At 56.3% G+C, this 22692-nt stretch overlaps 1 protein-coding gene across 1 annotated transcript in view; it reads right to left on the bottom strand.

Moving 5' to 3' along the window:
- Positions 1-22692, bottom strand: part of ZNF423 (zinc finger protein 423) — a 331871-nt gene that overhangs the window by 130437 nt on the left and 178742 nt on the right. Inside the window, exons 4-5 of the mRNA XM_059151593.1 lie at positions 9374-12588; positions 2666-2750 (exon numbers count right to left, since the gene is read on the bottom strand). Coding sequence (XP_059007576.1) covers positions 2666-2750; positions 9374-12588 — 3300 coding nt within the window. The remainder of the gene's footprint in view (positions 1-2665; positions 2751-9373; positions 12589-22692) is intronic.

The following is a 22692-nucleotide window of genomic DNA, read 5'->3' as shown; positions in this document are numbered from 1 at the left end:
TCTGGAAGAACTTGGAAGCATCACTGAAACTCCCTGATGAGACGCAGGAGGGCACCTGCATGGGTCCCTGGCGTGTGGCAGGGCTCAGCGCCCTCACCCAGGGACACCTCCCTTCCTGGCACGATGTGTGTGCCATGGTTGTCTCCTACGGGGTGCTTTGAGGTCTCTGAGGGTGGGACCGGGTCACTTTCTCCCTTGATTAGCTGAGACCACCCCAGCGCTCTGCATGCAAGAGGTGCTCACTGTTCTTTGATGAATGGCCTCAATGAGGCCAGGGCAGGGCCAGCAGGTGGGGAGGGCAGGTTAGGGCAAGAGATCTCACCCTGCCACCCAAGGCACGGCTCACATGGGTCCCCAGCCCAGGCCTCGCAGGGTGGGCACCAGGCAGAGATAGAGCATGGTGACACTTTCTGCAATCACGTAAACATCTTATTCAGAAGCTCGGGCTCTGAGACCAGAAGCTCCTTGCTGCCTGCTCCCCAGGAACCAGGTCAGCTCATGGCACTGCTGAGCAGGCTCAGGTGAGGGGCCCTGCCCAGCCCCCAGCCAGGACTGCCTCCCTCGGGGGTCCGGCACTCTGCTCGCCCCAAGCCCCGGATGCCCCCCCCAGCCCCCTTCCCCATCCCGTTGCCCAGCCCACCTCTCTAGGTAGGAGCAACCCTTCCACCTGAGGACACACGGCTTCCAGGCTCCGCGCAGAAGGAAAGGTGGAAGGGGGGAGGGGGAAGCACCTTTGAAATCACTGTGGTCCAATTAGCTAGGCTCTCGCCCTTCGTGCTTACAAACATGCACACGCATTAACACCTGCTCCAAAAGCAAACATTTTTAGATATCTTCATCTTTACCTCCTTGACACTCCCATGAAAGCACTCTCAGCAGCCGGTGACTGACAGGATAGTTTCCTTCTTCTACTTCAGCAGGGGGCTTTCAAACAGAAGAAATTAAAAAGCCACCAATCTCCCTGTCAAGCTGAACTCCTGGGGTCTTCCCTGCCCCTCCTCAGCTCCCCGGGGCCCCTCCCCACCGGCCAAGCCCCATCCCGCACACAGTGGGGGTCCACACCTCGAGGGGAACCTCTCTTGAGTCAGGGGGACACTGGACACCCAGACCCGCTGCATGTGCCAAGGCTGCCCTGGGAGGGGAGGGCACCATCCTCACCCTAAGCACAATTTCACTGAATAAGGGCCTTAGTAATCTCTCCTTTTGCAGAGAATGTGGACGCGGGCATAGATGTGGAGCAATTCTCCTGAATTGCCGGTGGGATGGTGGTTTCACACAAATGCCTCAGAAATCTGTCCGTCTGTATCTACTGAAGGTGAACCTACTAGTGTCCTGAGACCCGCCAGTTCCAACCCCACCGATCTTCCCATTCAAACCACGTGCACATGCTCGCCAAAACCCACACACGAGAATGCCCAGAGCAGCGCACGATCTGAAACAACTCCAACTCAGAAATGATGGAGAAGCCCATCAGGAGTTGGACAGACAAGACGAATGGTGAAGTGTCACAGGACAGAAGAGCACACACCCGGGAGAAGGGGCAACATCCAAACTATGGGCACGAACCTGAATGAGACCAAGTGCAAAATGGACCCAAAAAGCCCTATGCTGTTCGACATAGGGACGGTGGCAACATGTCGTTGTGCAGGGGGGTGGGAGGGTCTGGAGGGGCCAGGAGGGGCTTCTGGGATGCGGACATGCTCTGCTTCCTCTCTGGGCTGTTGGTTACACAGGTGTGCTTGGTTCGTGAGAATTCACCAAGCTGCACGGTGAATGGATCTCTTCGAATGTACGCGGTTAAGGGTTTTCCAGAACAGTATTCTGCCGGCATGGCTCTTTTTCAGACTAAAATGGAGTGATACTAGAGGAAGCCAAGGGTCAAGATGCTCAACCCACACCTGAAACCTCCCTGCTCAGACTGCAGAGGTCTTGAAGAAGCAACCACACTTCCCCCAGAGACCCAGGATTCCAGAAACTCCCAAAGCCCTCACGGCCAAGTCCTGCACTTCCCCGGACCAAGCCTGCACGCTCACCGAAAGCTCAGCAGGGCCACCCTCTTGCACGGAGGGCATCTCCAGTGGCCAGGGAGACCACACCCATGCACGGAAGGCACGGAAGAGCTCACGCCTCCCCTCCGAACCTCAGGCCAAGAGGGAACACGACGGCGCTTTGAAAGACACCCCCCCCCCCCGGAAAGGCTGAATTTTCCAAAGTCCAAAAACCACTTGAAGAGGAATAGGAAAAGTACTGAAATAACTTTGTAAGCACTCTGTTTTGACAACGTGCCTGAGGAATTCATCACGTTTAGCGGGGAAACGCGAGCAGTTAAATCGATTCAATGTCATGACATACGGAATTGAGGCATAATTGCCCCTGAGTGCTTGACAACTGGAAAGCACTTCGTTTCAGAAATGGAGGGAAATTTATGCTGGGAAATGGAAGAGATTGTCAAAAGTTTGATTGTAATGTGAGTGAAGCTGCGACGGGAAGGCTGGATGGAGAAAATCCTCCAGCTCTCTCACATTTTACTCCCATTCGAAATGTCTCCGAAACAGCAGCTGTGACTCCATCTTTTGCCCTAAAAGCAGTGAAATGATGATTGGAACCACAGATTTCAAACCCCAACAAGTGGTCCCAGCACGGGTGGGCGGAAACGTTCTCTTACCAATCATGTGGTTGGCAACGTGGATTTGGATCTCTCTCTCGTTCTCAAAGGTCATCTGGCACTTGATGCACTGGTACGTCTTTTTCTGTTTGGAAGCCAAAAAGAAAGGAATTAGATAGTTAGGAACTAGAAAAGAGCATAAAGCAAAAGGTGCCTGGAGGTCCTAGCTCAAGAATTTTCAGAACGGCTTGTGGAGACACCCCTCTCAGGTGTCTCCAAGTCATTCTCTTCCCACCGGCCTCTGAGTTCAGCTCTCCAGCCTGGGGAAGGGCACTGAGCTACCTTCTAAGGTAGCTGCTCCTCTATTAGGTCTGGGGAGATGGCCATGATGGGACTCACCATCCCAAGGTGAGAGCACACAGTATGACCATGGAAAGGAAGTCAGGGGAGGCTGCCCCACATCGAGCAAACCCATCTATGCAACCCCCAGCTATCCATCCACCCATCCATCCATCTACCTACCCACTATCTACCCACCTATCCAACTACACACACACACACACACACACACACACACACACCCCCATCTGTCTACCCATCAATCCATCTACCTATCCTATTATCCGTCTACATACACACCTACCCATCCACCAATTCATCCATTCACCCTCCATCTACCCAACACCTGCCTGTCTTCCCCTACATCCATCCACCGATCCTCACTCTAACGATCCACCCACTCATCCTCCTCTCCAACCATACATCTATCTTTCCACCCATTCAACTACTGTCTCTCTTTACCAGCCCTAAGGATCCTGTGGCTGAGCAGGGGATACTGTTCCTGCCAATCTTGGTACAGAAGCAACTGAGGGATTCCTCATCTGCCCTAGGCACGCAAGACCCACAGCTCACTTCCACACACAGGAAGCTGAGACCAGCTGCCTCGAGGGGGTGGGAGCGGGAAAATGGAGATCATCGGAAGCTTCAGAACTTCTTGAAGTCCCATTCCAAAGAGCAGAGCTCATTCTCAACAGCTACGCCAGGCTGGGTGACGGTGAAAGCAGGCCCTTGTGGACAGGGGCAGTATTGCCTGTGTAGGGGAAGGTGAGTGGCTTTGAGTCTTTATGAAGGGCACGGGGTGGCCCTGGGATCCAAAATATCCAAGCTTTTTGAAGACCACCTCAGCTCCAGGACCACGGAGCCTCCCTCCACCGCTGGAAGAGGGAGCAGGACGTCAGAGTTCTTGGCTGAACACTCAGGCCCAACCCTCCATGATGCAGCCAGGACGAACCACCCGGGGGCTCAGTTGTCTCAGGTCCCAGGGTGACTCCAACCATCTCTGCAGGTCCCCTCGAGGGTCCCACCACCAGGCCTTTGCCCACTTAGGGTCTTCCACTTGGAGTATACCCTTTCCATCCTCGAGGACTCCGTTCAAATGCTACCTCTGCTAGAGAAGCCTCCTCTTCCTACCCAGGGGCTCCCCAGGGCCCCAAGCTTCTGTTTAAAGCATCCAGTCCCTCAGCACATGAATCTGTCGTGGTCAATTGACTTGTTTGCACACACACACACACACACCCCCACTACACCGTGAGTGCCCAGAAGCCCAGGCTGTGTTTCGTCCACCTGTGAGGTCCCACAGCCAGCAGAGACTTGTGCTGGGGAAACATTTGTTAAACAAAGGAGCAAAGTTGCAGAGCACTCTACTAGGATGGAAGGAACGAACAGAACCAAAGCTGACTTCTATACGCTGGACCCTCAGCACCAGGCACAGGGCATAGGACCAGGGCGAGTGTCTCATGATGACTTAACGTTATTACAATTGTTGTTGGTGCTGAGCAAATGCTGGTCGAACACATGAGTGAAGAAATGACAGTCTTAGCTGGTGCCGGGAGCTTCGGTTCCAGAGGCAGCATACCCACTCAGGCTCCAGGACCCGCTCTGATAAAACTGGGGCCCTTCCCCCAGTGTTGCAGAAGAGTGGCCGAGAAGCAGGCATTTAGCCTGGAAATGCCCCGGGGAAGAATAGAATGAGGCTGGGGGCGGGGTAGGGGGACGGGGGACAGGACGGGGCTGGGGATTGTGGCCCCACAAGGAGACAGAGGAGACAGCGGGGACTGAGGTCTTCTCGGGGACACAGGCCTGAAGCCCCCAGTTCATTTCAACTCCACATCCGTGCTCATGGAGGGCAATGATCTTGGGTCTCTCCACTGTCAAAATCATTCATTCCTTCCCATATATGTGTCCCACCCCCTTATGAAGGAAGGAAGAGGGGGGGGAGGGAGAACGACACATCCCAGGCATCTCCACACCAAGGAAGCCCAGAGCAGGCCGGCTGCACAAGGAAGGTCATGACCCCTTTCCATGGTTCTGCTCAGGCAGAAGTGTGTGGAGATGGTACAGAGCCATGGCTCGCTACTCCAGACCAGCGCGGGGGACAGCCCATGATCAAGGGGATTTGAGCTGTTCCTCCTACGAGCAGGTGAACGACGTGGGTTGCTGTGCTTGGTTTTAAAAAAAAAAAAAAAAAATCACCAGGGGCCAGGCAGGATGAGACACTCTCCCGAGCATGGAGAAAGAGTCCAGGGGATTCCCGAGGGAGGGGACATTGCTGACCACAAGAGCCTGTGGTCACACACACACACACACACACACACACACACACACACGAGCGTGCGCACATACACGCACACGCGCAACCTGCATGAAAGTGGTATGGATGTGCCCACAAGGACACACACGTACACACAAGCGCACATATGTACACTCCCTTGCCTCAACTCACTGTCAACACACAAGACCCCCCCCGCCCCATCCCGCACACAGCAGCCTGCTGCCTGTAACACAGACACGCAGGTACAACACCTGCAGAGCATTGGCGGCGTCCTCACGACCACAGGCTCACACATGTTGATGTATACAAACTAACTCCTCCTGAGACACAAATGCCTTCAGTTCCCTCACTGGACCCCCGAGAGCGACATCCATCACGCACAGGTGTGCCCATGGCCGCACAAGCGCACACACAGACCCCTCCCAGACACGCCCCTCTGGACCCACGTGCGGACTCCCAAGGATCCAGGTAAGCACTTGCACACACAGGCATCCACGCTCAGCCACACACAACAGGGTCACCAGCACCAAAACTCACTAAGCACGTGTATTATTTCCAGAGGCCCATAAGGACAGCCCTGCCGGCCTTGCCCAAAAAGCCAGGGGTTCCCAAGCCGCAGACACCTGGCCAGGGCCATCTGGACCTCCCTGTTGGTGGAACAGGAGTTCAGGGACAAGCAGGTGAGGACCCTCTCACTCTCCCTCCTGCTGCAACGCTGGCCAGACCCCACCCTCACCCCAATGCCTCCTCTTGGTCTGTCTGCCCCTTCTCTATCCCCAGAGACGCCCTCCGTCTCTGGAGCTTCAGGACGGACCAGAGACATAATTATACAGAGCGAGAACTTGGCATTCAAAGCCCCTCTTCTGTCTCAAGCTCCTTCCCCAGAGCTCAGCCCAGGAGAACCAAAGCTGAGCCCGGGGGCGCCTTCCCCTGCCTGGCCCCAGCAACCTCAGAGAGGAGTCCAGGGCAGAGGGAGAACATGCTTGAGATCAGCAGAGGCAAGAAGAGAGGGAGAGACAGGAACGACAGCCCCCAGGCGCTGAATTTCCATGGTTGTGATGACAGCTCACATCTACTGAGCACCCACTGTGTGCAGGCTCTGTTCATTCTGAAGACTCACAGTCCCTCGGCAAGCCCCACTCTAAGGTTGGCAAAAGTGGAGTTCAGAGAGGCCAAACCACTCGGCCAGAGCCCCGCCCAGCTAAGCAAGGGGACAGGGACTGGATCCCGGGCCAGCTGCCTCCCGAACCGCTGTCTGAGCAGCTCTTCTCAGCTGTACGTCCCAGAACACCACAGACGGCCCTGGGCTAGGGGACAGGGAGCCCGTGCGGCCTGGCCAAGCCCTCTGACTTGTGTGAGAGCACCCAGTCCACCTCATCTGGCACTGTGAGGGCCTGGGGAGTCGATGGAGGGCTGGGGTCTCCCCACACTGGCCTAGAGTTGTGCTGATGTTGTTACTGCCCATTAATAGAGTGGGGGAGGAGGTGGGGGGCAGGGCGGGAACTGCCACGCTTCCCGCTCCAGCCAACAGCAGCCTCGGCCCCACAGCCCCACAGCCCCACGGGAACCCAGTCCTCCGAGAGCTGGTTGCTATGGATACACTCCCGAGGGTCCCAGCCTGCCAGCCCCCAAGCCCTTACTCGGCCCCCAGAGTCTGCTCTTACACGCATGAGTCCTAGGGGAGCGAGGGGCGGGCGAACAGACAGCTGGGCCCCTGCCCCAAGGCGTGCCCAGGCAGGGGGCAAGGCCCCAGAGGCTGGGCCTCCACTGGGGGAAGATCCGTGCTTTGTCTAGCTCCTTTCCACCAATGGCCCATCTGGCCAGGCCTCTACATGTGATTGTCTGCTCACCTCCTCTCTCGCAGGGCCTGGGACAGGGAGAGAAAGGCCTGTCAGGCTCCCAGAAAACAAGGCCCCTCAGGTTTGAATCCCTGAGCTGTGTATCCCTGGGTAGATGGATCCCCCTTTCTGGGCCTGGGTACCATCCTTGCCAAAACAGAGGTCACGGCAAAGTTCCCGGGTTGTTGCCATGGAAATGGTATATGAGCCTTTGCCCACACAGTGGAGGCTTCATGAAGGGGTCCTTGATGCAGAATCAGGGCAGCGCCTGGAGAAGGGCAGGCTTAGGAGCAGCCCCGTGGCTAGCAGGAGCCCCCGCACTGTGGGGCTGGTGGGGGAAGGCAGGGCTGGGGTTCACCTGGGAGGAGGGCATATGGGGCCCCAGCCCTGCCACACTACCCCACAGTCTGAACGAGAAGGGAGTAACCAAGCCGGACCCCACCCCAGCCTGCCACCAGGATGGGGTCCAGAGCCAGGCAGAACGTGGGTCAAGAACTCACTCAGCTGTGGCCCCACACTCCCTGGGTTCACGTCCCTTCTCTGCCTCTTGAAAGCTGGGGGCCCATAATGGCCAGCTGTTCTGTGCCTCCGTTTCTTCACCAGAAAAGGGAGTGTTGTAGTGTAGACAGAAAGTGCTCAGCATGTCCTTGTCCCTCGGTAAGCGTCAGCTGTGACCATAAGCAGGAGAGACAGCAAGTGATGTTTCCTGTGTGCCCCGCACTCCTTATCTCCATTCAAGCTCAGGGCCAGACACTGTGGTCGCACAGTCTCAACACTCAGCCCCAGACGAGGCACCGGCACTGGCCAGTCACAGTCATCCATCAATCAGACGCTCGCTAAAAACCCAGAAGGGCTCCCCTCTGCCTCCCCGGTGATGTCAGCCCCGGAGACAGACCCTGTCGCTACATATGACTACCATTATCACCCTTACCCTCTGGCTTTACAGGTGAGGACAGAGGCCAGGGGAGATCAAAACCCTGCTGGGTCCTGGAAGAGGGAGAGTTTCATTGTAACCCCGCCCACCGGACTCCAGGACCCACAGACTCCCCCAGTCCACCCACACCGACCCAGCCGGCCGGCCAGCAGAGGCTGAACAGAGCTGAGAGCTGGCGACCTGCAGTGGGTGTCTTGTGGGACCCCGGCCCAGAGACATTCTCCATACATTCTCCTCCCACTCTCTCCAGCCCCTCCTTCTCTCTCATTCTCACCCTCCAGGTCCCAGAGTCGCAGACCCCAGGTCGGATCCCACCTCCGATTCCGGAGCCCAACACCCAGAGCTACCTCCCCGTCTTCCAGTAGGCACCTGCCGCAGGTGGCCCTCCTCCAAATTCTGCCTTCCTGCCCACGGCGCCAGCAGTGGCCCTCAAGGGAAAGATACTCCTGAGATCTGCTTGGCACCTCCTCGGTCTAGAAACAGACAACAAACTCAGCAGGAATCCCCGGGCCCGTACTGTCTGACACTCAAGAGCCACGCAGGCTCCAGGCCCACCACCAAGTGCTCCTTGGCCACTGACCCCACGGCCCACTCCAGTAGCCTGAACGTGCCCTTCCTCCCTAAAACCTACTAGCTTTGGGCCTGCAGTTCCCCCCCCCCTTGTCTGGGAGCCCCCAAGGTGGGGTCCATTCCTGATTTTCCTCAACTGCCAGTCACCCCCAAACAATGGGTGCTTGGGACAAATCTGATGAATGAATAAAAGGATCCATCAGTCACAAAGGAGAGCAGTTACTGGGACCATTCTTAGGGTCTTCCATGCACCAGCATCTGTACTAACTACACTGTGCACCATGGACGAGAACAGATCAGCTGGTGTTTGCAGCTAACATGGTCAACCCAAACTGTGTGGGCCCTGAGCCCTTTACGTGGAGATGATCTCCACAGATCATCAAAAGAGTCCCGAATCTGAAGCCCAGAGAGCAAAGGGACTCGCCCAAGGAGACTCAGCAAAGAAGCGAGCAAGTGCACCCCAGATCTGTAAGAAAGACGACATCATTTATAACCAGGTGTCAGCCACCGCATTCGACCCTGTACTTATCTCACACCACAGGTTCCTAAAGGCAATCCTACAAAGTCCAGACGACCGTCATTCCCCCTTTTGCAGACGAGCAATTGATAAATAAGGCCCAGAGAGACAGATGACGTACGACAGTGTCACACAGCGGGAAGGGAACAGACAACCCTGGGGATCACCTCGGAGTCCAGGACAGAGCGGATGCCCTTGACCGCCGTCCGAGAGCACGGCCTCTCTGGGCTCCTAGAGGCAACAGCACGAGGAGATACAGAGCTTGGTGGAGCCCCGAGGAGCAGGGGCAGGCTCTTACCCGGGGCACTGGCGACGTCTGGGCGCCTTTCCGGGGCCCACTGGTCTCCGGCGTGAGGTCACGGTGGTCCACCTGCACATGGCTCTCCAGGTCCTCGGCACTCTCGAACTTGACACTGCACTCGGGACAGCGGAGGCCGGCGCAGGGCCGGTCGGCGGGCTCGGGCGGCGCCAGGCCGCCCACCTGTCCGTTGGCGCTTCGGGCCATGCAGCCGGCACAGAGGCCGTAGGGGAGCCCGTTCACGTCAAGCTTCACCAGGTCCTGCTTGCTGCGGAACTCCTTGAGGCACAGGGCGCACTTGTAGAGCTTCTGCAGCCCCTGGCCGTTGGGGGAGGACGCGGCCGAGCTGCCCGCCAGCTTCTGCATGTGGAAGGTGCCGTGGATCTTGAGCTCGAGCGTGGAGGTGACCGTCTGCATGCACACGACGCAGCGGAAGCCTGTGAGTGAGTTGCGCAGGTCCGGGTGCATCTGGCAGTGCTCGATGAACTCCTCCTCGCTCTGCAGGGGCATCTTGCAGATTCGGCAGGTGCCGGTGTCCAGGCTCTTGCTGTGGGTCACCTTGTGCTCCGTGAGCGTCAGCAGGGAGGGGAAGCGCTCGCCGCAGATGGGGCACATATAGTGCTTGGCGGGGCCCCGGTGCGTCTGCAGGTGCTCCCGGAGCCCGTTCTCTGAGAAGAAAGTCCGCGAGCACACGTTGCACTTGTGGCTGCCCTTGATGAACTCCGCCTTCTTGCGCGAGCCGTCGTCCTCCCCCGGCCGGATGTTGTGGTCCCGTAGCCGGTGGTTCTGCAGCAGCACCTCCATGGTGTAGGCCGCCCCGCAGATGTCACAGCCGTACATGGGCTCCGAGGCGTCCACGTCGTCCTCGCTGGCCTCGTGGCTGTTGGGCGCCTCGGGGTTCTTCAGCAGCATGCCCTGCAGGTCGGCGGGCTCCGCCTTCTTGGCGGCGGCAGGGGGCACCCCGTTGGCCGTGCCGTTCTCGGGGGCGGCGTCGAACACGCAGTGCTTCTCCCGCAGGTGCTTCTCCAGCAGGATGATGGCGTGGAAGGCCTTGCTGCAGAACCTGCAGTTGTACTTCTTGCTGTGCGTGGTGATGTGGCACTGCAGCTCCACCTCGGTGCTAAAGGTTTCCCCGCAGAAGATGCACTTATGTGCCTTGGCCGGGTTGCCCAGGTGGCTGTGTTTGACGTGCACCTGCAGGTCGGCCTCCTTACGGAAGTCCCAGTTGCAGGCCGTGCAGCGGTACATCTTCTTCTCGTTGCTGTGCTTCACGGCCAGGTGCACCTGGATGGACACCTTGGAGTCGAAGACCTCCTGGCACAGGGTGCAGTGGTAGAGCACAAAGGTGTGCATGTCCAGCAGGTGCTTCTGCAGGTCGTCCACTGAGGAGAACTGCTTGTCGCAGCTCTCACATACGTAGTGGGTCGACGTGGTCATGTAATGCACTGTCAGGTGCTGCAGGAGGGACTCCTGGGAGTCGAAGTCCTCCTTGCACTGGGGACACGCCTGCTTCCGCAGCAACAGCTCCAGGTGCAGCTTCAGGTGGGTCTGGAAGCTCTCGAAGTTGGAGAACTTGAGGTCGCACTGGTTGCAGGGATACTCGCCGTTGGAGATGGAGTTGGCGCTGGCCGAGAGCCGCTGCCGCTTGGGGGAGGACACCTCCACGTCGGACGAGACCGGGCTCTGCTCCGCCTTGGACTTCTTGCTGTGGGCGAGCGGAATGTTCTTGTGGTTCTCCTTGATGTGCTTGGTGAGCTTCAGGATGGAGCCAAAGATGGGCGAGTTGGTGCAGTAGGGGCAGGAATAGACCTCCATGAAAGACTGCGTGGGCTGCACAACGGGGGACTCCAGCTTGGCGCCGCCCACGCCGCAGTGTGCTTGCTGGATGTGCTCAGTGAGGGAGGACTCGGTCAGGAAGCCCATGGAGCACTGGTTGCAGAAGAAGGCGTTGTTGCCATCGGGCGGGTTGGCATTGGGGCCGCAGTGGGACACGCGGATGTGCTCCTGCAGGCTGTTGATGTCGGCGAACATCTCGGGGCAGTAGTTGCAGTGGAAGGCAGAGATGTTGCCGAACTGCATCACCGGGTAGGCGTGGTTCTTGTGCAGCTTGCGCACGTGCTCGTTCAGGTTGTACAGGGTGGGCATGGAGTCCAGGCAGATCTGGCACGTGTGGCTCTGCTGCGGCTTGTCGGCGTGGATGGTCTTCAGGTGGATCTCCAGCACGGCCAGGCTGTTGAAGTCCCGCTTGGAGCAGTAGGGGCAGCTGTAGACCACCTTGGACCAGCCCTGGCCCTCGTCCCGCATCTTCTTCTGGCCCCGCAGCGGCTTCAGGGTGGAGTCCGGGGTAGAGCCGCGCTCCACGGACGCGCTGGAGTCCGGCGTGGCGCTGCTCATGGATGCCACGCTGCCCAGCACGGGGTCGGGGCTGACGCTGTGGTTGCTGGAGTCGGGCTGCCGGTGGCTGTCCAGGTGGCAATAGACGCCCTCCACCGAGGAGAACTGCTCGGGGCACATGGGGCACTTGTGTTTCTGGTTGGCGTGGGCCTGGTGGATGTGGGCGAGCAGCGCGTTCTCGTCCACGAAGACCTCAGGGCAGTGGATGCACTGCAGGTCGGCCTTCTCGGAGAGCTGCGGGTGGCGGGTGAGCACGTGCTTCTCCAGCTCCTCGGTCTGGCTGAAGGTGTCCTCGCAGTAGTCACACATGAAGTCGTCCTTTTTGGCCTCCTTCTCCGATTTGGCCAGGTGCTCCTTGTTCTTCTTGTGCGCCTGCATGTGGCTCTGCAGCGAGCTGGTGGACGAGAAGCCGCGCTTGCACACGGTGCACTTGAAGGGCTTGCTGGAGCTGTGCGTCTTCAGGTGGATCTTGAGGTGGTCGCTGCGGGAGAAGGCCGCCTCGCACTCGTGGCAGTGGTACTTCTTGTCGCCCGTGTGCAGCTTGATGTGCCGGTCGCGGCTCCTCTTGTGCTTGAAGAGCCGGCTGCAGTAGGTGCACTTGAACGGCAGCTTGTCGCTGTGGATCTGCTCGTGCCTCTTCAGGTAGCTCAGGCGGATGAAGGACTTGTCGCAGAACTGGCAAGGGTACGGCAGGCCCGTGCCCCCTTCCTCCTCGCCCAGGCCGAGGTCACACCCATCCCCGATCAGCTGCGTGGGTGACGCAACATCCTTGCTGGAGGGAGACGAGGCTACCCAGGAGAGTTGTGGGTCGTCGTCACCATCTGCAGGAGGGGGAGGCAGAGAGGAGATGAGAGGCGATTCCCCGGGCCGCCCAGAAACAAGGACAGAGCCGGCTTCTCAACAGCTCGCGGGCTGGGGCGCGGGCTGAGGCCGTGCAGCTGGCTGTCTACTGCGGGGGAGTTGGGGGAGGGGGAAGGGAGCCCTGGGGGCAGGGGTGGTGTGGAGGGGGCAGGCGGAAGTGAATGGACGTGGAGGCCCTCGGTGTGCAGAGGGGTGGCAGGACGTGAAGGAGACACAGAGACACGTCTTTGTCCTCAGTGACACCTGCCTTGGCCTCACTGGACTCCGTACCGCCCCCACAGGAGGTGTGAGGCCTCAAGCACTTTCCTGACGGGGTTGGGATGTAGCCTGGAAAAAGTCACCAGAAATGACCACACAGACCGGCAGTGCCAGAGGCCAAAAGGAGGCAGGCCTTCACCTGAAGGAGACCTGGGGATGGACTCCCCTTCCAGCCCTTAGTCCTGGTGGGAAGTTCCACTTATCTTTAGGGGTGTGGGCAAAACCATGCAAGAAAAGAAAATGCACCCCAAAAAGGAAGGAAGGTAGGAGAGGAGAAGAAGAAAGGAAAAGAAAAGAGAAAAAAGAAAATGCACCTTCATGAATTCTGCTGCACCACATTTGGGGACGGCGCTGGGTCTGCTGCTACAGGGAGCAGACACACCTAGGAGGCCAAGGTCCTGGGCACGTGGCATCAGACCCAGCAGCACAAACAGGAGTAATCAAAGGGCGCCTGAGACAGATCTGCAGGGTTCCCAGCCAAACCATCTTTAGAAGGGGTGCTTGCTCTGTTCCCTCTTCACCCCCGGCTTTGCCCCCAGTCTGCTCAGGACCCTGGGAGATGGCCTGATGCGGAGCAACTAGGGGATGAGCCTGGGACCCAGACGGCCCCAGAGCTCAGTCCTCCATGAGCCCTTATGCCCACCTTGGCAGGCAGGAGAGGCTGTCCTTGCCCAGATGACCACATGGCCAACCTCCCCGGCCTTCGCCAGCCCATCTAGCCTCAGAGGAAAACTAAACAAACCCAGGCCTGGCCGTTTCTGGAAAAACAAAGGCACATAGAACACAGGGAGCAGAGCGGGTGAGGTTCCCCGCCCCCATGCCTCGGTTGGGGTGGGTGGGGGTTGGACCGAGCCAACCAGAGAGGCAATGAGTTCCACAGCTCAAGTTTCCCGTCAGGTGGATTTAAAACTTAATAATGAATGAAACGGACCGCAGGCTGCCTCGGGCAGGGGAGAGACCAACAAAAGCTCAGATTCGGCTGCACTGACATTGGTCTTGTAACCCCGAGGAAATAAACCACTGCCCTCACCAGCACAGCTTAGTCTCCAGAAAAAGCCTCACGGACGTAACCCAGAAAGTCTGGGCCAGAGGCAGCCAAGACACACAATCACATCCGTTCACACGCTCGGTCCCCACCAGGGCTCACACACACTCACACTCACCTGCAGGCACGAACGCTCACATCTGGTCGCACTCACCGCAGCCACAGGCATGGCCCTGGCCCCAAGGGTCCCATACCCCGAGGCTCTCACACTTGCCTCTGCTGTCCCAGGCAGGGTCTTGAGGGGTCTGGCTCTGAGCCTCTTCCTGGCTCCTACCCACCAACCCCAATGTCCCACCCCTCACACACACACCCGGCCCCTGGCCTTGCCCCTGACTGTGCCCCTGACGGTGCAAGTATGGGCCTGACCCCAGCCGGCAGCACCAGCGGAGCTCTGCCTGGGAAGACAAGGCTCTCTCCAAAGCTCCCAGCCCCGCGTCCTCTACCTCCCGGCAGCCTCTGCACCTCTGAAGCCCAGCCGCCCAGCCTGGCGCAGGGCACCTCCCAGAACGTCCTCCCGGGGTGAGGGCGCCTGCTCCCCTGGGGGGCCTCCCATTACAGGGCCCTTCGGACGGGGAGGGAAGGATGCAGCCGCTGCCAGCGCCTTGGATTAGACGCGTTGGGAGATGCCCCGGCCCCTGACTGGTAATTCCCAGCTCTTGCCAGCTGGGCTCCACGGGGCACAGACAAAGGGACCCAAGGGAAGAGATGGCTAGAGCCAGGGCAGCTGGGGGACCTGCTGGGCCCTCGTCCCCTAGCCAGGTTCAAATGGCTTTTTATTATCTTGATGCCTTAGCTCAGACTCACTCAAGCTGCCACGGAGCCCTTCCTGGGCGCCTGGTGCTCTGCTGAGTGCTTTTCTCACAACCACCGATGCAGTGGGAGCAGGGCCCCTCCTGCCGTACGAATGAGGAGCCGGAGACACAGACAAAGCGACCTTCCCCAGGAAATGAGAGCACCAGGACATGCGTCTGGATAGCCTCCATGGGTCCGTTGCCTAAAACGACCCCCGCATGGGGGAGAAAGGCGAGGGGATCACCACGTCCAGCCTCCAATGCAATCACAGGCTGCCTCTCGTTTGAGCCCTCCCCGAAAGCACGACCCCAACCAGCCCACGATCTGCACTCAGGGAAGGGCCTCCAGACCAGAGAGGAGCCGGGCATCACAGGGCTGAGGAGCAGGGCACACAGACTTGAACCCAGGTCAGTTCAAGGGTGAGTGAGACCAGGAACAAGCCTTGCCCCGAAGACCTCAGCTGGACAGGTCTTTCTGCCAGCGCTCGTTTGCTCCGAAGCCCTGCAGCCCATGGGGATGAGAGAGCACCCCCTCCCCCCGCCCCCCCCCACCGGCTTCTTCGTCAGCCTAGACGTATTCCTCTTCAGCTCTCCAACTCGGTCTGACTCAGTTTCCACATGCGAGGAAAGGGAATCAGGTGAGAAGCCGATGGGAAAAATGAATGCAAATAGGCACTATTACTCCCCTTACATGAAAGGACCAGAAAACGTACATCGGCAGAGCCGGAAAGCAAACCATCGGTGCCCGAGGCTGGAGTAGGGAGGAGGAAACTGCAGATGAACACGAGGCAGGCTTGTGAGGTCATTGCAATGCCCCAAACTAGGCTGTGGTAAGCCGGCCCCGCAGCAGCTCTTTAACTGCTTGCTTCAAACACGTTCGTGGACGTACAAATTATACTTCAAAAAAGCCCTTCCACAAATGCACTATTTGGCCAATAATCATAATCAGCACTAACTAGTACCAGCAGTGCTGATGACATGAGTGGCCACATTTACCGGGCACGCTCCGGGCCAGCACGGGGACTGCTGCGCTTACCCCAGTTAGCGTCCTCCCATCGTCACGACCACTGGTGACACCCCGCTTTTGACAGGAGGAAGCTGAGGCTCAGGGAGGCACGGAACCTGCCCTCGGTCCCATGGCCCAGGCACCACATCTCCCAACGTCTCAGGCTTCTGCTCACCCTGGTCCTGCCAGACTTAGAGAAGGAGAAATCAACCTGCCCGGCCCCCCCCAGTCCCCAAGGCCCACAGCTGTGCCGCCCGGTTGGCTTTATTTTTCTGCAAACAAGCTTCAAAACGAGTTTCTGGGAGCCACAAACAGAGCCACTGCTGAGATTATAATCATCGGAAGGGAAATGACCATAAGGCCCCTTACACTGAAAAGGTCCAATGGTGGGGGGGGGGGGGGCAGGGATAGTAGGAAACAGGGTGTTGACACAGTAAGTCCCAAATTCAGGCTGCACTGTTTAAAGACTTCTGTCTAAATACATTTGACCTTGGCTGCTGCTGGCCCACCCCTCCCAAGTACACTTTGCTTTGGGGGCGCTCAGCTTAGTGCTACAGGAGTAGGCTGGAGAGACGCGCCGGGGCCACAGCTCCCAGGATGTAGGTGCGGGGATGCCGGTAGAGCGGGGGAGCTCCTTTCCTTACTGGGAACGCTCCTCTTACAAGGGCACGCACACCGCACATGCAGCCGTGACTGCACACTCTCTCTGGCGGGGGTGCAGAAAGTGGGTACAAGCGATCTCAGGAGCCCCTGCGACTCAAATGTTTCAGAATTCACAGAGAAGGCAGGTCCGAGATAAGTTCCGTTCAATCAGCTACCTTGTTCCTTCCAATTAAATACTTCTAACGTTTACTGTTGCCTGGCTGCCTTCTAAGAGCCTCGCGTGTGTTAACACATTCAGTTCTCTCGACAGCCCAATGAGATGCCTGAGAAAAGTGAGGCACAGAGAGGTTGAGTAACTTGCCAGGTTCCACACAGCTGGCGGGCAATAGAGCCAGGATTCAACCCTAATCAGCCTGGTTCTGTGTCCCACTGTTTCTTTCCTTTGGGGGATGGGGGATGCATCCCCAGAGAAGATCTAGAGCCAAATGCAGTGACTAAGGCAGGCCCTCGGCTTCCCCTCCTCCTAGAATGAGTACTAAGTAATATGGCAAAATGAGTACAGAAATCACTTTCAAAACGGAGATTAAAGTCATTTAAAAATGACTAATCCTGCAAAAAAGCCTGGTAGGAAATGGGAGGCTTTTGCTGTCTGCTGCAGGAAGAGAACCAAAACAACCATAAAAGAGGGGAGAAATTTCGATAAGAATTCAATTAAGGGGCAAAAAGAACATTAACCGGGCTTGAGGATGCACCCATGGCAGAAGGTTCAAGGCAGACGGCAAGCTCGCGTGGGGTCACTGGGGGCACTGAGCAGGCAGACCCGCGGCCGCCCGCACCGCCTCCCATGCACCCTGCCTGCGCAGAGCAGAGGGGCCGTCGCCCGGAATGCCGGGGATCCTCAGCTGCCTGGCTCCTCCAGTCACGGGGTTGCCGAGGAAATGCCTGGACAGAGGCGGGACGGCAGGCGGGTGGCCCCAGGCCACTGGAATGAGCAGAAGGAGGGACCTTCCCGCAGTGTGGACACAGGCTGAGGAGGGAGTGAGCCCTCGTGACCAGAGCTGTGCGAGAGGGATAAATGGCTCTGAAAAGAGCCCCGGGAGGTGCCCTGCAGCGGATGGGAAAGGGAAAAGCACCGATAGCCAGTGGCTCCAGGTTTCTAGGACCTTCCCCGGCTGGGCAGTGCCATCCAAGTGAATGAAACTGACCAAATCTTCCAGACCATGAAAAAAGGCTGAGGAACAGCAAGCAAAGTGCCTGGGGGAGAATGTGTTGGGGGCAGAGGGAGGAGAGCAGGACAGAGTCCATCAGGAAATTCTGCGCCTTGGCTGCCTCTGTTATAACAGGGGAAGTTGGAATTTTGGTCTCCTCAAGGTCCCTTCAGGGTGAATATAAAGGTCATTTTGTGCAAGATTCCGAGCATCCAGACTGTGTCCATGAGAGCTGGAGCTTTCCACAGAAAGGCCTGGCAAGTCTCCGTGAGGCGCCACGAGGTCTCCTCACCACTGCCCCATTTCTTTGGAAAAATGAAAATCGCCAAGGAGACAAGGTCCCCACAGGACCAAGCTCTATGGTCCTCCAAGTAGAGCCTCCCCTGTGCCTCCATCAGGAGCAACAGGAACAAGAATCTCAGTGAGCCTTCCCTCAGAGAAATGGGAACACAGACCCAGGCACCATGTAAACCAATCCTGTGTGATACAGCAGGTCCAGAGAGAGAAGGGGACTTCCAGGGATGAAAAATTGGGAGTGACTGCCCAGAGTACTGTCTTCAGAAGGATTATAAAGCCAGATCTGGGCTCAGAAGACATGAGTGCTGAAATCAGCTGGTGATGTCTGCCGTGAGCACGGGTCTGTATATGTGGAATGTTCCAACGACACTGAGCAAATCGGACGAAGGTGTCTCCTGACTCCCAGTGCTAAAGAAGAGGGCTTTAGCCAGGAGATTTCTTCCTCCAAGAAAGGAGCTGCCTATTCTCTCTGAAAAGGGAGGCCTTGAGGCAGGATCTCGAAAATCCTGTTGTTCAAGTACAGATAAGAGGACTCAGAAGAGTGAACCTGCGTCAGGACATCCACAGACTGTACTCCCCATGGGGCAGCCAGAGCCTAAACAGGTGTCTTTCCAGACTGAAATGATACAAGTTCAGCTGGAGGGATTGGGCGGTGGGGGGGGGGGCATCTGGCCATATTCCTGATTTCTTTTCAGGAAACTTCGAACCTACCCATCTGTGTCTCTACATCCCCTGGAAGCCTGGTGCCACAGAGGGAACATGGGGGCACCTGGCAAGCTTGGAAGCCCACTGCTGGGGCTGCTTCCAGCTCACAGGGACGTCCGCTTCCCTGGGAGACCTGAGGTTCCCTTCCTAGCAAACCCCGGGCAACTGGGGAACCTGGATCCCAGGACAAAAAGGCCCAGCAGGACACAGGGACCAGGAGGCCAGAGCACCCAGAGCATCTCAGTGTCTACCAGGGGCTCAGCCCCCAGAGACAGAATCTAGTCTCAGACTAGGCCTGAGCAGAGCAGAGGCCACAGGCAGCAGGGGGCAGGGGGTGCGGAAAGCGTGCCTGCTCTGTTCCTTGCTGTCCGACCAGGGGCCAAAGGTGGCCACCCACTCCAGAATACTCCACAACTCAATGACATCCACACATGTAGAATCAATACCAGTACAAGGGGGAAGAGAGGGAAGCAAGAGGAACAGACTGTCACTCATCTCATTCCATAGATGGGGAAACTGCGTCCACAGAGCCAGGAGGAGACAGATGCAGGACAAAACACCTGAACTCTGCAACCCTTCACTGTTTATGGGACGTCTTCTGTAAGCTGAATTCTGGCTAGCCTGTTCTCATCTGATTCTTACACACACTGGGAGGTAGAGACCATTATCATCCCCTTCTTTTCTTCTTTTTTAAAAGATATTATTTATTTATTTATTTATTTATTTATTTGAGAAAGAGAGAGAGCATAAGTGGGGAGCCCGATGCAGGGCTCAATCTCAGGACCCCAAGACCATGACCTGGGCCAAAGGGCCAAAGGCAGACACTTAACTGACAGAGCCATCCATGCTGACACCCCTAATTCCCCTTCTTTATAACTGCAGACTGGGTTCCAAGAGAGAAAGCAGCCTCTTGGGCACATGTGGGAGAGTTTCCGCCTCCCCACAACCACTGCCCTCCGCCGCTGACCCCCTTTCACTCACTAACCACCAGGCTGTGCTGCTTCTCCTGCCCTGAATGCTGGTTCAGGCCCAACCCACTGCAGAAGCTGCTCCCTAGCTCTTGAGCTCTGCCCCCCCCCACCCCCCGTACCAGCACAGTGCCAGGACCTGTGGCTCAAGGAGAGCCAGGAAGAGGTCCCACACTCTCCAGTCCCACCTGCCAAAAAGGCAAAGTCCCGTCCTCAAGTGGATTAGCAGGCCAGGCTGGCTCTGGGGCCAAACATCAACGAATGTCGCTGGCCTCTTTCCTCGCTCAATGGCCGATGAAGCAGGCCAGCAGGGCAGAACTGAACTGGGAGGTTGTGGGAAGCAGAGTCATGACTACCCCCTCCCAAGAATGTCCGTGTCCTGATCCCTAAAACCCATGAATATGTCACATTACATGGCAAAGGGGAATTGAGTTTACAGGTGGAATTAAGGTTGCTAACCGAGCTGACCTTCAGATACAGAAATGATCCCGGATTATCTAGATAGGCCAAATGTAATCACAAAAGTCTTTAAAATGTGGAAGAAAGAGGCAAAAGAGAATGTCGGGATGATACGATGTCACAAGCCAAGTAATGTGGGCAGCTTCTAAAAACTAGAAAGTCACGGAAACAGACCCTCCCCTACAGCCTCCAGAAAGGAATGCAGTCCCACCGATGCCACAATTTTTTTTTAATATTTTATTTATTTATTTGACAGAGGGAAATCACAAGCAGGCAGGCAGGCAGAGAGAGAGGAGGAAGCAGGCTCCCCGCCGAGCAGAGAGCCCGATGCGGGGCTCGATCCCAGGATCCCGAGATCATGACCCAAGCTGAAAGCAGAGGCTCAACCCACTGAGCCACCCAGGCGCCCACCGATGCCACAATTTTAACCCCGTGAGATCCACGTTAGTCTCCTGGCCTACAGAACTGTAAAAAATTGATTTTCATTGTTTGTCAAGCTACAAAGTTTGTGGTCATTTCTTACAGCAGCAATTGGAAACTGATACAGATTTTGGTTCCAGGAGAGAGGGGCTGCTATAACCAATCCCTAAAAGTAAGGAAGCAGCTTTGGAATTGGGCAGTGAGCAGCTGCTAGAATTTTCAGGAGTATGGGATGAAGGATTATTCGTACAGGGCCCACCTGGGTGGCTCAGTTGGTTAAGCATATGACTCTTGATTTTGGCTCAGGTCATGATCTCAGTGTTGTGAGATCGAGCCCTGCCTCGGGCTCTGCACTGGGCATGGAGCCCGCTTGGGATTCTCTCTCTCCCTCATCCTCTGCCCTTCTATCCCCTCAAGAAAAGATCATTCCTAGAAATAGGGATGTTAATGACTCTGTTAGTGGAGATGCAGAAGAAAGTAAGGCATACAAAGGAAAACCTAAATCATCTTAGAAAATACCTGAATCATCATGACCAGACTGTGAGAGAAACTTAGACGCTAAGGGCCCTGATGGTGAGGGCTTAGAAGAAAATGAGGAACATGATCCTGGAAACCAGAGGAAAGAGATCCTTATTATAGAGCGGCAGAAAGCTCAGAGGAATTGTGTCCCACAATTATGTGGAAAGCAAAACTTGTAATGGATAAAAATGGATATTTAGCTGAGGAGATTTCCAAGCAAAATGTCGAAGGCATGGCCTGGTTTCGTCTCGAGAAGAAAGAGCTAGATCAACGAGCTGTCAAACAAAAAGGAAGCCAGGAATTGATCATTCTGGAAATCCTCAGCCTACCCAGATAGCAAAAGACATTATAATTAAGAGAGTCTCCAACAGGAAAGCGCACTCTGGAGAGCAGGTTGAGGGTATGACTGTACCCCGTGCTAACATCTCAGAAAAATCAAAAGCTTGGAGTATTCAGACTCATGAAAGGCTCTTTGAAAAGATTAAGTGTGTGGCCTACAGATCCCCTAGATCAAACCAAAGAGCATCTAGGAAATTTGGGGAGATTTCTCTGCAACCATCTCAGTAGAAGCCAAAAGTTAAGATAGGATTATCTAGAATATATCTAAGGAGGAACCACTTGGCTGCTAGAGTAGATGCCCATGACCTACACAGGAGACCCACCAGGTTATTGAGAACTTGATATCATAGAAACATAGCCAGCTTGTACCAAAAAGGACAGAGATGAAAGAAAGAAGGCTGCCAGGCTTCCAAAATTCTACAGCAGGAAACAAGGCTAACTCAGCTGGGGGGCGGGCCCAGGTGGCACAGTTGGTTAAGCATCTGAGTCTTGATTTCAGGTCAGGTCATGATCTGAGGGTCATGAGATCGAGCCCTACACCGGGCTCCACACTCAGCCCGGAGTCCTTCAGATTCTCTCTCCCTCTCTCTCGGCCCCTTCCCACCCCCCACACACGTGCTCGCACTCTCTCTCTTTCCCCAAATAAATAAATAAATCTATAAAATACAGTAAAATAAAACAAAACAAAATAAAGCTACTCAGCTGCAAACATGTGCTACCTTTCATTAAAAGGAAAAAAAAAAAAAAAAAACACAAAAAACCGGATGACTCAAAGGGTGGAACCTCCAGCCCAGAAGGCAAAGCCGCAGTCAGAGGGTAGAATTTTGAGCACAGAGGGTGGGGCTGTGAGCCCAGAGCACAGAGCCATGGGCCATAGAGAGTGAGATCATGTTGGACTGGGTTCAGATTCTGGCACTGTATAAGCACAGGCAAGCACATCCCCTTTTTGTGTTTTCACTTCCACAATTCTCACAAGAAGAAGTCGGATGAATCGGTCTCAGAGAGGCTTTGCAGCTCTAAGAATCTGTGATCCATTAGTGATGTCTGCCCTGGGTACAGGAATGAGGAACCGCAGGTGCTAGGCATTCCTGGTTTGCTGCTACTTCAGGTATTTTTTTCACGGAGCACGTATTTGTCAAGCCTGCTCCATATGCTTGGTCCTCTGAGGCGTACGGAAAGTCCTCGGCATTCAGAGGTTGCTATGCTCTTCTCTGCCCAGCCTGTCCATCAGTCACCATCTAAAGTTGAAGTCTAAACCAATGCTGTGCCACCCTGACACACTTTGAAAGAGAAAAAAAACAAAAAGTCCCTTTCATCATGGCGATAGTCAGTCCTGCCTGCTGGTATTTGGTTTCCCTAAAGGGACGGATGCGGGTACGGTATAAGGGATAGAGGCCCAACCCTGGGAAGGAAGGGGACAGGGAAGCTAGAGGGTCTTTCTTTAGA

Source organism: Mustela lutreola, chromosome 16, assembly GCF_030435805.1.
Source record: "Mustela lutreola isolate mMusLut2 chromosome 16, mMusLut2.pri, whole genome shotgun sequence".
Taxonomy (NCBI): Eukaryota; Metazoa; Chordata; class Mammalia; order Carnivora; family Mustelidae; genus Mustela; species Mustela lutreola.
Note: the sequence above shows the minus strand (reverse complement) of the source record. Positions and strands in the feature narration are given on the sequence as shown.